The sequence below is a fragment of the Stegastes partitus genome, unplaced genomic scaffold, assembly GCF_000690725.1.
Source record: "Stegastes partitus isolate 25-593 unplaced genomic scaffold, Stegastes_partitus-1.0.2 Scaffold583, whole genome shotgun sequence".
In the NCBI taxonomy this organism is placed as follows: Eukaryota; Metazoa; Chordata; class Actinopteri; family Pomacentridae; genus Stegastes; species Stegastes partitus.
Window position 1 is genome coordinate 131,328 of NW_007578314.1, and position 12,193 is coordinate 143,520.

General features: G+C 42.3%; 1 protein-coding gene across 2 annotated transcripts in view; it reads right to left on the reverse strand.

Annotated features, from left to right (window-relative positions):
- Positions 1-12,193, reverse strand: part of cog5 (component of oligomeric golgi complex 5) — a 58,313-nt gene that overhangs the window by 21,710 nt on the left and 24,410 nt on the right. For both annotated transcript variants that reach the window (XM_008288944.1, XM_008288945.1), the window contains exons 7-10: positions 9,988-10,118; positions 3,995-4,154; positions 2,763-2,875; positions 2,564-2,641 (exon numbers count right to left, since the gene is read on the reverse strand). In XM_008288944.1, the coding sequence (XP_008287166.1) occupies positions 2,564-2,641; positions 2,763-2,875; positions 3,995-4,154; positions 9,988-10,118 (482 nt within the window). The remainder of the gene's footprint in view (positions 1-2,563; positions 2,642-2,762; positions 2,876-3,994; positions 4,155-9,987; positions 10,119-12,193) is intronic.

A 12,193-nucleotide genomic window follows, 5' to 3' on the forward strand; every position in this document is an offset into this window, starting at 1 on the left:
ACGTTCTCCCACAGTCCAGAAACATGCTGAGGTTAATTGGTGATTGTAAATTGTCCGTAGGTGTGAATGTGAGTGTGCTTGGTTGTCTGTCTCTAAGTGTAGCCCTGTGATAGACTGGTTACCTGTCCAGGTGAACCTGCCTTCACCCTGAGTCAGCTGGGATAGACTCCAGCCCCCCATGACCCTGGTGAGGATTAATTGGTGTGTAGATAATGAATGGATGGATTATTGTAATATAGTTTAGTACTTCAACAGATGATGAGCCCATGCCTGTCGCAATATTTCAAGCAGTGTTTAGCCTTAACAAATCAAAGACATAAATGAGATTGTAATCACACTGCGACTGAGACACCAGCATTGCCATCAAAAAAACCCATTGTCACACTGACAGGGAAGCAGAGCCCAGCAGCAGGAATCTGAGAAATACAGTGTTATCTTTTGGAACAAGTTGCTGCCTGGCTGCAGCATTCTGCACTCGCAGTAGCATGGAAGATATTTCTCCTGCTGAGAGCTGGATGAAGGGAGTAACAACAATCAAACGTGGAGGAATAACCTGAGCATGCACCTATCTTGACCAGGTCTGTTGATGTCCAACAGCTGACGTTTATACGAAGCTTTCAATGCACAAGTGTTTCTTTCGACGTAGAATGAGGCGGTGGTGAGGTAACCGTTATCACATGAACAAACTGTGATTGAGGGGAGGATGAAACAAGAGGTCCTAAACCTTAGGTGGGAAAAAAAAAAAGCAAGAGGGCACAGTGACCTGTGTAAGTGTGCATAAAAGGTGCTTAGTTATTTCTACTCCACTACACACTCGACTACCTCTTCCTAATGAGTTACAGCTCATTTATCACAACCTCACATCTCTCGCGTGTGAACGCTTCCCTTCTTCTCCTGGGTGATTTGTGTACATAGGTTTGATAGAGCCCTCATATACTTTGATGCAGCTGCTCTGAGAGGTGCAGACAGTCGAGCCGTTTGTTTTTCTGTGGACACATGGCACTCTTGTCCAGGAGAGCGAAGATGATACTGCTGCTGCACTGCCTGCTTGCAGCCTTGCATTTAGACATGTCATTAGGTCTTAAACTCACACCTCCATCTCTGGGTAATTGGTGAGAGCTTTGTTTCCATAGTAACAGTCTCCTGCTCTGATTTCTACAACTAGGTTTCTGTGGTGGTAAGGCAGCAAAATGTTGATGATGGCCACGATGATGTGTTAATGACAGCTATGATTACTATTGTTACTACTGCTACAATTATTTCAGTGACCGGGCACGAAGAGCTGGTAGCCTGCTGGGTTTTGTTTTTTTTTTTGCCAGGTTCGTTTGTTTTCCCTCTTCTGAAAGAATTCTGGTTACTGGATGGAGAGAGACTATTCTCTTGCACAATTCTAATGTCAAAGATGGATCCACAGTCTTTGTTAAGTGTGAAAACAGATTCTGAATTTTAACTGAGCCCAATAACAGGCATCAGCGGTCTGAGTTAGACAAAATCAAACGGGTATCTTTAAACGTTCTCCTTGTTTGTGTTCCTCTGGATAGTATGTCTTCACTGGGCTGCAGCAGAGAGATAGCAACAAGGAACTGATTTCCTATTCGGAAGACTACATCTTAGTGTTTAAAGTTTAAGATAAATGTTAAAATACTGTTGAACTCACTATGGATAGTTGAACATGCATGCTGCAAAACCTGAGCTAGCACGTTGTTTAATGCTTTCTTCTTCCCTGTCAAAACCTGGCAGCTACATTACCAACAGCAGCGCAACTCAATCAACAATAATTTGTTGACACTCAGATGTGTTACGCTACGAACAGATAATGTGAGGAGAGACAGCAGCTACAAAGGTCTGACAAAATCTCCTCTTTCTACCCGCACACAACTGATTTATTTTTACTTCTCAAACTTGTATTCTTCCGACCAAACTGAAGCTGATTCAAGTGACATCACTTGAAGCTACTAATCAGGCAGATTTCCATGTAGTAAAGTGGTGCAGTTCCTTTCAATAACAACAATAAAATGATGCATTCTAAGACCCATATGAGACATCTTCTTGATTTGTGTGTCTGTTCTTTAAGTAGCTTGACAACCGCTCATTCGATCTATACTTGCTGATTGCTGGCAAATCATGGAAGTGTTAACTGTGATTTTAATCAGTGGTGGCCATTTCTGGGGCCTGTTGGGGGGCCTCAGTGGGTCTCTGGCTGCATCTGGGCAGAGCCTGAGTTGCCCCTTCTGCTAGACAGCAACATCAGTGTAAAGGTAAAGGTCTGACGTCCAGTGATAAATCCCCAGTCTGATCAGTCCTGTGCCAGGTCTTACTCCCACAGGAGTACCGGTCTCTTGTTGGATAATGAAACTGTCACATAAAGTCTGCTGTATATTTTATACTTGATGGGGACTTGAAGGGAGGAGTGTACATGAATGTGAGTGACATACTAATCTGAGAAACATGGAACAACATTTCATTAGATTTAATCTTTGTAGTCTACACACACAGCTAAACGTGTGTCCTCACTGTTTTCTGTTGGTATGATCCTAAAACCAGAGCAGTAGAGCCCACCCACCTTGACGATCTCATCAATGAAGCACACGTGACTGACAGGGTCCCTCTTCTTCATCAGCACCTTCTGCAAGTGCTGCACCTGTGAAATGCACAGCAGAGATAACTTCATACCTAATTCATCAACCTCGCTGACTGCCGTGCTTTTTGTTTTCAATGTTTTATTCAAGACAAGCTGTACAGTCGGTTACTGGTCTGTGTACCTGTCTGCATGCAGCACATATCTGGTCCATTAGTTTCTCCAGGTTGGTCCACAGAGCAGCGCGGAAAGCTGCTGTGTTGCCTGGTGTTGGCAGCACTGCTCTGCCGGGCGCGCCTAGAGGGAAGAAAACGACAGTGTTTAAGGTCTTTGTTTGTTTGTGATATGACTGAAACCAGGACCATCATCAGTCTAATATTCCCCAACAAACAACTCACAAAAAAAGGATTACATTTGTTTTAACCACATGCTGGAGAAAGAAAAGAGGAGCTTTTCTGTCTTGTTTTGTTTTACTTATTGCTAATTTCACACTAGAATTCAAATTCAATAAACAAAAAAACAAAAAACAAAACCAACAGTGTCTCAGCACACAGCTCCAAGGCCACTGCTTGCTAATCAAGATGTAAACCTTCAAATTTCTCACAAATACACAGTTTAATTTCTTTAAAGGATCTGTAATGTTCTTAACAGCAGGCCGCTGTTGCTTAACAAACAAGTGTCAGTGAAGACAGTGGAAAAAGTACATTAGTTAGGGACAATATTCAGCAACAAACACTTCTGGTGCGCTAGTTTGTGGCTGTAGAGACGGAGCTGAGTCTAAACACTCTGCAGTGTGTGTGTTCATACAGGACTGTGTCAGCCATCGTAACAGTGAAACTCAATGATGTGTTTTAAACAGTTCTGGACACCAATGAACTGGTACGGCAGAGTAAAAAGGCTAAATCAGGCTTCAGACACACACACAGACACACACAGACACACACAGACACACACAGACACACACAGACACACACACACACACACTATTTGCTATTGGACACAGTCATTGCTTGACTCTTTTAAATTCTTAAAAACTTGCCTTAAAAAACAAAATGTCACATTTATTTGGTTGCTAATGTGACATTTCATTAAGTAAAATAATCCTGAAAAATTGTCACGAACACACCAGGGGGAGCCTACTAGGCCTAATCAGAGCTAATTGTCTGAAAATACTGGTAATTAGAACAATGATGTAGCGGCTACATCAGAGCCATGGAAATAACACACGCCCTGCAGCCAGAACTGACTATTCTCTGTGGCCATGGTAATCATCTATTCTGGATCAAGCCAACTCATGAACTAGGTCAAATAATGAAATTCCATTGTCTTATCTTTCTGAAATGAGGACAGTGCATCCCCTGTGCGAGCATGTGCAAGAGGAACTTCTTTTTGAGCTACATCCTGACTCGGTCTTACCTCTGGGGTTGGCTGGCTGTGTCAAGCCCTTGATGTCAAGAGCGTTGGCGATGTTGTCCTGTATAGCGGTCCGGTAACCCCCCACAACCGAGCTGATGGTCTCTCTCAGGCTGCCCAGGTTGTAGAAGACTTGCAGGGCTGTGCCGACCTGGGTTGGGTTCTGGCCAACAAAAGGAGAGAGGAAAAGGTAGGAAGAGACAAAGAGAAGTGTAGTTGGCAGTCATCCACGGCAGGCACTGATTTTAAACAGAATGAAATCAGCTTAATGGGTCAGGTGATTTCACACACAAACAGTCAGTTTGCCAGGCGAGTGCAGGGGTGACAGCAGCAGCTAAAAATACCCCGTACACTGATTTAATGAGCGAGAGAGCTGTGAATATGCAGCACGGCAAAGTCAAGACGAGAAAAACCGACGAGAGGATAGGAGAGTAAGAAAAGCAAAGACAGAATCAGAGGACAAAGATGCTGGAGATTCGTTGAACACAGCACACTGTGGATGAAGCTGTAGCCAAACTAAATCCTAAAACACGTGCGTTGAAGTGAAAATTGCTTTTTAAAGGGAAGCAAATTAATCAACTGCTTAATCATTTGAATCATTTTGACTAAAGGTATTATATATTCTTCCTGGCAGTGATGTGGGCCTGGTAAAAAAATATTTTCTGACATTTTATACACAAAACTACAGCGTATCCAAATCAATTATGAAAATATGTTTTACCCACAGCCTAACTGTTGTTTTACACAGGATGGTGTGGCCATTACAAAGTAGTCTACTCTCCTAACATCTGAAGCAGCTGCTGTCTGGATTCCACAACTCAAAATGATCCTGACAAACAGAAGTGAAGATGAGGTGAAGGAACGTTGCATCTGACTGACACTGGAGCTGCTGCTTTGCTTCTGATGGTATTTTTAGACATCTGTCGTTTGTTTTTAATGAATTTGCAAAGCCACATTACTTCACTTTGTAAATGAAGTGAGCTGACTTCACCAAGTATAGGACTGACTTACGTTCATGGAAGACAATTAGAAGTAGGGAAACAAAAGAAGGCGTCAGAAGCTAAACAGAGAAAATTAAAAATAGTCGATATACGACATCATTGTTGATTTCATGAGATAAAAATTGGCATCGATCTCATCCAAAGTTAAAATACACATGCACCAACCGAGACTTCTCAAGCGGACCGATAGCCGTGCTGTACCTCATTTGTTGAATTTATAAACAGAAATGTAAAAAAGAAAAAAAGAAAAAAAAGGAGGGAGTTACGTGCTGAGGCTAGTAATGACTTCCCACATTCTTGTCATCCCCTCAAGGTTGCTAGGCAACAAGCAAAGATGCTGCACAAAAGTACTGGTTGCTGTTCATCAAGAAACGGTTACAGCACATAACCTGTGATTTTTTACATTTCTTTTGGGTGCAGATTAAACAAACACGATTAAACTGTGTTAACCTGGCTAGCTGTTTCTGTCTGCTTTCAGTGTGTATGCTAAGCTAGGCTAACATGCACTTAATGCAGCTCTGTACTTAACACACAGGCATGCAATCGACATCAACCTTCTTATCTCAAACCTAGAAGGTTAAACAAGTCTTCCAAGTCAAAACTATGAGGTCATCTTTTAAGGGAGATATTGATAGTAACTCAGTAATTGGATTTATCCTGAGTATCTTTATGTTTTTGTTCTTCTGGTGGCAGTGTGCTTCTACACACCTGTAGGCTGTAGCTTCAAACAGATCTCCATCAGACAACATGAGCAGATAAATGCACCATTACAAACGGCTGTCACTAATCTTGGAGTTGGATTTTAAAACTAGAAAAGCGTTGCACATGTTCAGAGAGCAACGTCAGATTTTTTCTAAAACGTGCAACAACATTAGATTTAAGGCAAAAAAAAGTCAAAACAAATTGATTTAGGTCCCTAATCTCTGCTTCTTCAGGTGTGGGGGTCCAACGGTCTGAACACTCCGCTGTGCTACTAACTGATGCAGATTTCAGTTACTAGGATTCATTGATTTAAGTGTTTGTTGTGTTTTTTTTTTTCTTCAATTCCTTAAGAGAAGAGGAGGAGTTTTTCTACGTGGGTCAGTTGTGATCCCACTCAACAGATGGGCTGCAGGGTCTCTACTGGCTCAATCAGAGTGCTGAGGTGAAACTCGCTCCCACACAGCCCAGGCAGCATGTCCAAGTGCTTACATAAATTCACAATAAACAACTCCCTGGGCTGATAGAAGAAGCTGTCGCTGTGTGTGCATATACAGTATATACGTGTGTGTGTGTGTCTCTAGAGCGCCATATGTCCACACACAAAACTCAGCGGCAGAAGTTGTTACCCATCGATACTCCAGCAGTGGTCGGGATAAAAATACTTCTTCTGAGGGTGGAATACACAGGAGAGAAGTAAGTGTGTGTGTGTGTGTGTGTGTGTGTGTGTGTGTGTGTGTGTGTGTGTGTGTGTGTGTGTGTGAGCGAGAAAGAGGGAGAGAGGGTGTGGAAGTATCTATTTTTGGAGAAGCAGCTTATTGTCTAGACGTAGGAGTATAAAGTGGTTGCTATGACTTTGGAACAGACTGTAGAGTTACAGTCTTCTGCTACTTCACACTCTGTCAGCAGGTTCAGACACACCTGTTTAGCCTCTCTTTGAGTTCGCACGCATGCACAAAAACACAAATCCAACAGCTTGTACTCTGCAGTTTCTTCATTCGCTGTCAATTAACTCAACGCTTCCTGCACAGATGTTCATATCGAAAGTTCAGAAGGTGCTTAAATGAGACGTGCCTTCCTTCTCCTGGTAGGTGTGAGTTTGCTCACAGAGCCAAAAAAAACCAACAAAAAAAAAGCAAAGTAGATGTGATTGAAAGGTCCCATTTTGTGAACCTCTTCAGCAAATCAATGAAAGTCTCACATGTCCCGAGTCTTTCAATTATCAGCTCAAAATACCACAAAGATGGTTCATTCTACACAGCCGTGGTATCAGTCCTGAGCTGCTGCTGTCCACACCTCCTGGAGGAAGAAGACTCTCTCTGTGTCTGCTCTGGTCACTGACCGATGGAGCCAAACAGCAGCTAACACAGACTTGCTTCTGATTTCACATGTAAATACGGCTGATTTTACACCACAGCCGTTGTTTTTAACTCGTGTGCAAGGTGAGTTTGTTTGACAATGCTGTGGCTGTAAAACTAGGAGTTCGGCCACAAGTTAGAAAATGGCTTTGATGTGAATGCTGGTTAACATATATTCTTAATAAGTTACCTTTCGGTCACCATTTCATAACCCTTCTGACAGATACAGAAAACACACACAGAATATGTGAGTACCGAGAGCAGCAGAGAACGAAACAGATGTGAACACTGGCTGAGTTTAGGTTGCACTGAAGCACAGCCGACACAAAAACACGCAACCCACACAGTACTTGTAAATTGTTTTTAAATTGTTCTGTAAGTTTCCACCGTCTCTGAATGCCCCTCAGCTTTACAATTTCCAGAGAGCTCTGATCTGTGGACACAAGATCAAAGCTAATGATAGCATTAGCCACATTAGCCATACAACGTATGAAGGAGTAATCGACTGGGTCTTCAGCTCCTCAGACGCTGGGAGGAAGAGTCAGCGTTGTGTTCACTCTGGGAACCAGCAGCAGAACAACAGGTGAGCTTTGGAGTCATTATAGAGTTGGATGGAGAAGCATCTCCATCCATCCATCCATCATCTATACACCGCTTAATCCTCACCAGGGTCATGGGGGGCTGGAGTCTATCCCAGCTGACTCAGGGTGAAGGCAGGTTCACCTGGACAGGTAACCAGTCTATCACAGGGCTACACTTAGAGACAGACAACCAAGCACACTCACATTCACACCTACAGACAATTTAGAATCACCAATTAACCTCAACATGTTTCTGGACTGTGGGAGGAAGCCGGAGAACCCGGAGAGAACCCACGCTGCACGGGGAGAACATGGAGACTCCACACAGAAACCGGCGACCTTATAGCTGCGAGGCAACAGTGCTACCAACTGCGCCACCTTGCAGCCCACAGAAGCATCTCTTAAAAGTAAAATTTGTTTCAGCTATTCGGTGTATTTTGTAATGCTAGCATCGGATAACGTCTGTTATCATGTGCACAACCTTTCTAGTTGTAAATGAAATGCTGACATTTGTTTTGGTCTGAGATGCTGGTGCTTAAGTTTAACGTCTCATATTGTGGTGTTATATTTTTGCTAAATATCCACTGTCCGTCTGTTCGTGATGCTTTAAAACGTAATCCTCCGTTAAGCAGTACAGTTTATAGTGAACACCACGTGGCACATTTTCACAACAGTTCTGATCAGCCCAGTTGAGGCGAACAGTAATCATTCTACATTTAACAAGTAACAAAAATATTCATATATAAATATATATATATATATATATTCCTTTTAATCTGTCTGTGAAAGCTTTTCTTAATCCTTTTTCAATCCTTTAGTGGCCCTTCACAGACTGCTTCCATTCCTGTTTCCTCTCGTCGGGGGGGAATCATATTGCAGGACTGAAGAGGGTTCTGTGTGTGAAAGCTACTGTGTGCACTGATATTAATCAGAAAGAAAATCATTTCATCACTTAACGACTTCCATTCACTCATTACTCGTCGTACATTTCTTTAAATCCCTCCCTTCTTTTCCTGAGCCAGGTAGAACAACATCAAATCACAGTGACACATGTAACCTTGGCTGCAGACAGACAGAGTGCTGCGAGCCTCATGTGTCATCAGCTGTCCATACGGGAGGAGAAAGCAAAACACGGCTGCACCATAAACACAAAAGCTGGAACACAGCTCCAGCGCTCTTCTGGACACTGGCAACATGTCATCATGGACACTAAACAGACTGTCTCACACACGCACATGCATACACACACCGTCTTTAATGGGACACAGTCCCCTTGAGAACAAGGCTTTCTGGGGCAGATAAAGGTTAGCAGAGCTCCCATGTGCCCGTCATCTCCTGCACATGTACAGAACAACACACATACAAAGTGCTCGTTTCTCTTCTTCCATCGTCCTTCAGTTGTAACCAACCACCAACAGCATATGTTTATAAAAATCCTATTTCTTTCTGAAAAAGAAATAAAATAAAACTGATCATTAGAGAAAATGAAACACACACAGAGTCTCCCTGATGTCACATAAGAAGTTGGAGAAAGAAATTATTCCCCCCCCAAAAAAAAGAAAATCACAAAAGCAAATATTCTGGGTAAAGCACATTTTTTAAGAACCACCAGTACTCATGAATCCAACAGTGTAAATGCACCAAGACTCGATGGACGCTTTAATTATTGTGACTCATCTACTTTCTTGAAGCAATGTTAGCACTCAGTGAAGAGAACCAGCGGCTGGGTGGCAGATCGTGGGACTTGCTTTGATAGCGTATTTACACAAAGGTGTTCATTCCTGTTCATATTCAGCAACGTAAGTAACAAGAACAGAAGAGGCGCATTTCTTATCTACTTCTTTTTGTTTTCATTGTTTTTTAACAGTCTGGCAGATCTCATTTGATATGTTGGAGGTACTGTACATCTGTCTGAAATCAAACCTTGGCTCACTTTTATTTTTACTTACCGAGTCTCAGTTTGTCGAATGTTGCCGAGTACATCAGATATTCTCAGATAAGAGTCAGTAATGAAATAATTAGTCTCAAATAATACTGAGCGTTGGCTTTTACTGGCAGAAACTTGGCACAAAATGAAAAAGCATTGCACTAATGCATTGGCGTATGCTAAGCTAACAGGTGAGCATTAACAAAGTGTTTAGTTTGCATTAACAGAAAGTTAAAGTGAGAGTACAGAATCCCAAAGGTGGAGTAAACTAAGTCTTGGGACACAATAAATGAATGTAAAGGTTTGACTCTGACGCTTCACTTATAAATAAACTAAATACCAACTAACTAAACTAAATAAAGTAGCACAGCAGGCTCTGGACAGTCTAGTGTAAGTAACAGCTGTGTCTTTTAGTCTCTGTGTTGCGTACCTGGATCTCCATGCCCTGCTCCAGCAGTCTCTTGGCTTGGTTCTCCACCTCCAGCCGGGCTCTGCTGATCAGCAACAAGTCGTTCTCAATCACTTCGATGCTGCTCAGATCCACGCCTTGTGACAGGTAGTCTGGAGCAAGCACATAAACACAAAAAAAACAAACAGTATTAGAACATTTACAGACGTATCTTTCAGCTTCATGTTTACCAATATTAAAACAATCCGTCCTGTAATGCTCTTTGGTCAAACATTCATAAGGTCCATACCTGACTGTGTGCAGCGCTGTGTGATGACATGTTGCGCTATACCAATAAAACTGAATTGAACTGAATGAAAAACAAAAAAGGACTTCATTTTTCAAATATTATTCCGATATGTGTGGAAACACAAAGTGAGTCTCGTTTCTCAGCAAAAATCATTCATTGTCCAAAAATAGTAAACTGGGGAAAGAAGTTCTGGTTTTACTTCCAGGAAGCTGTCACGTCCTCCATCTTTATATTTAGTCACAATCTTAATTAAGTACTGGGGATAAAAACCGAAAAGACAAAAACAAAGGAATGATGAACTGAATGTGCCTGAATGGAAGGAAATGATCTTATTGGTTATTGATTGTGTCACCAAAGTGTCCTCTGCTCTGGTCATTTCTATTAACTCACAGATCATTTCATACATCAAACACCAAGGCTTCAACTTAAGTGGCTTCATTGATTTACTTTTTAATAAGGCACTACACTTGAACATTGCCCAACAACAACCAGAAAGAAAACAGGTCCTTCAGGGGACACGGACAGATCTTCCCTCAGGTGAGTGAAAAAGATAAATAAATAAAATAAATAAATAAAATAATGCTTTTTCATCCACTTTCACAACAATGGCTCAGTCAGTCTGTAACTTCATCAACACGTCTCCTTTGTGATTAAATTATCATATTTATGCTAATTAATTTGCATACCGCTGACAGAAATGATGACAGCGGGACTAGTCAGCTTGACAGATTTGTCAGCAACACTTGCTTCAAAGAAGCACATCGCACTTCTAACGGCGTGTTAAACATTTCCATTCTGCTTTTGCCCCTGTATTGTTTGTCCACCCACCTGCTGCAGAAAGCTCGACTGTGCATTAGAGGGAGAAATATTGACTCGTCCTGTAACTGAATCCTGTTTTGTTCTAGTATGAAATTGAAATTGATGTAACCCAGTCGATACGTGTGATTTTATCCGACCAATCATGAGCGCCTTCTGCAACACTTGAGTCCTACCGTAGCGCTCGTAGCAGCACCGGCGCTGTAGCTGCCACCTTCACTTCTGCTGCTTGTGTTTATTCTAAGACACGTTCACTACAGATTCAGTAAACGTCACAGTGATTTATGCAAAGGCGCAGAATTAGCAGTGACCAGAGTGAAGGGGTCCAGTGGATAAAGCAGTTTTCAAAAGAAAGCGTGAGGAAGCTACAGAGAAGGTGTCTCTGAAAAGTTGTGAGGAACTGACAGAAGTCCTGACTTGTGTGGGAAGTTGATTCAGCCAGGAAGGAACAGAAACGCAGCGCCGGGCAGAGAGATGAGCAGACTGGAACAGGGAGACACAGCGAAGATGTGACGGGAGAAGACAGACAGCAGACAACAGACTGGTGTGTGTGACTAAACTACAGCCTGCTGGCACAGCTCCCTCCTGGCAACTTGCAAGAGTCTGACTTGAATATGGATATCAACCAGGAGCCAGTGAAGACAGGGCACAAGCAGAGTGAGAAAGGCCATGTAATTTCTCTGTGCAGGCTAATCTCTTCCACCCTGAACCGCCACTTTGTTTCATGATAATCACTGACGCTAATATCGTGCTCGTTTCAGCTCATCTCTTGTTCGTCTTGCCAGAAAGTGACAAATCAGAAAATGCACATTCAAAGGCTGGTTTCTTTATGTTGACAGACATGAACGTCCATGTCTGCCACCGTTTGGTTCCCATGTTTCCGCTGCTGTTTTAAGAGACGCTGCAAAAGAAGAAGTCGGCAGCTGGTTCAGGCTTTGTGCTCACGAGCGCTGTCTCCATGTGCATAAGAGAGTAGAACAAAACTGAAAATGTTTTCACAGTAAAATACCTCATTTAAGTCAATATTAATAATTAGGAATCATTTTTCATTTCAGCTTCTTAATAAAGACGAGTAGAAAAACTCATTTCAAATGTAAACACTTGTCAAGGCACACAGATAAT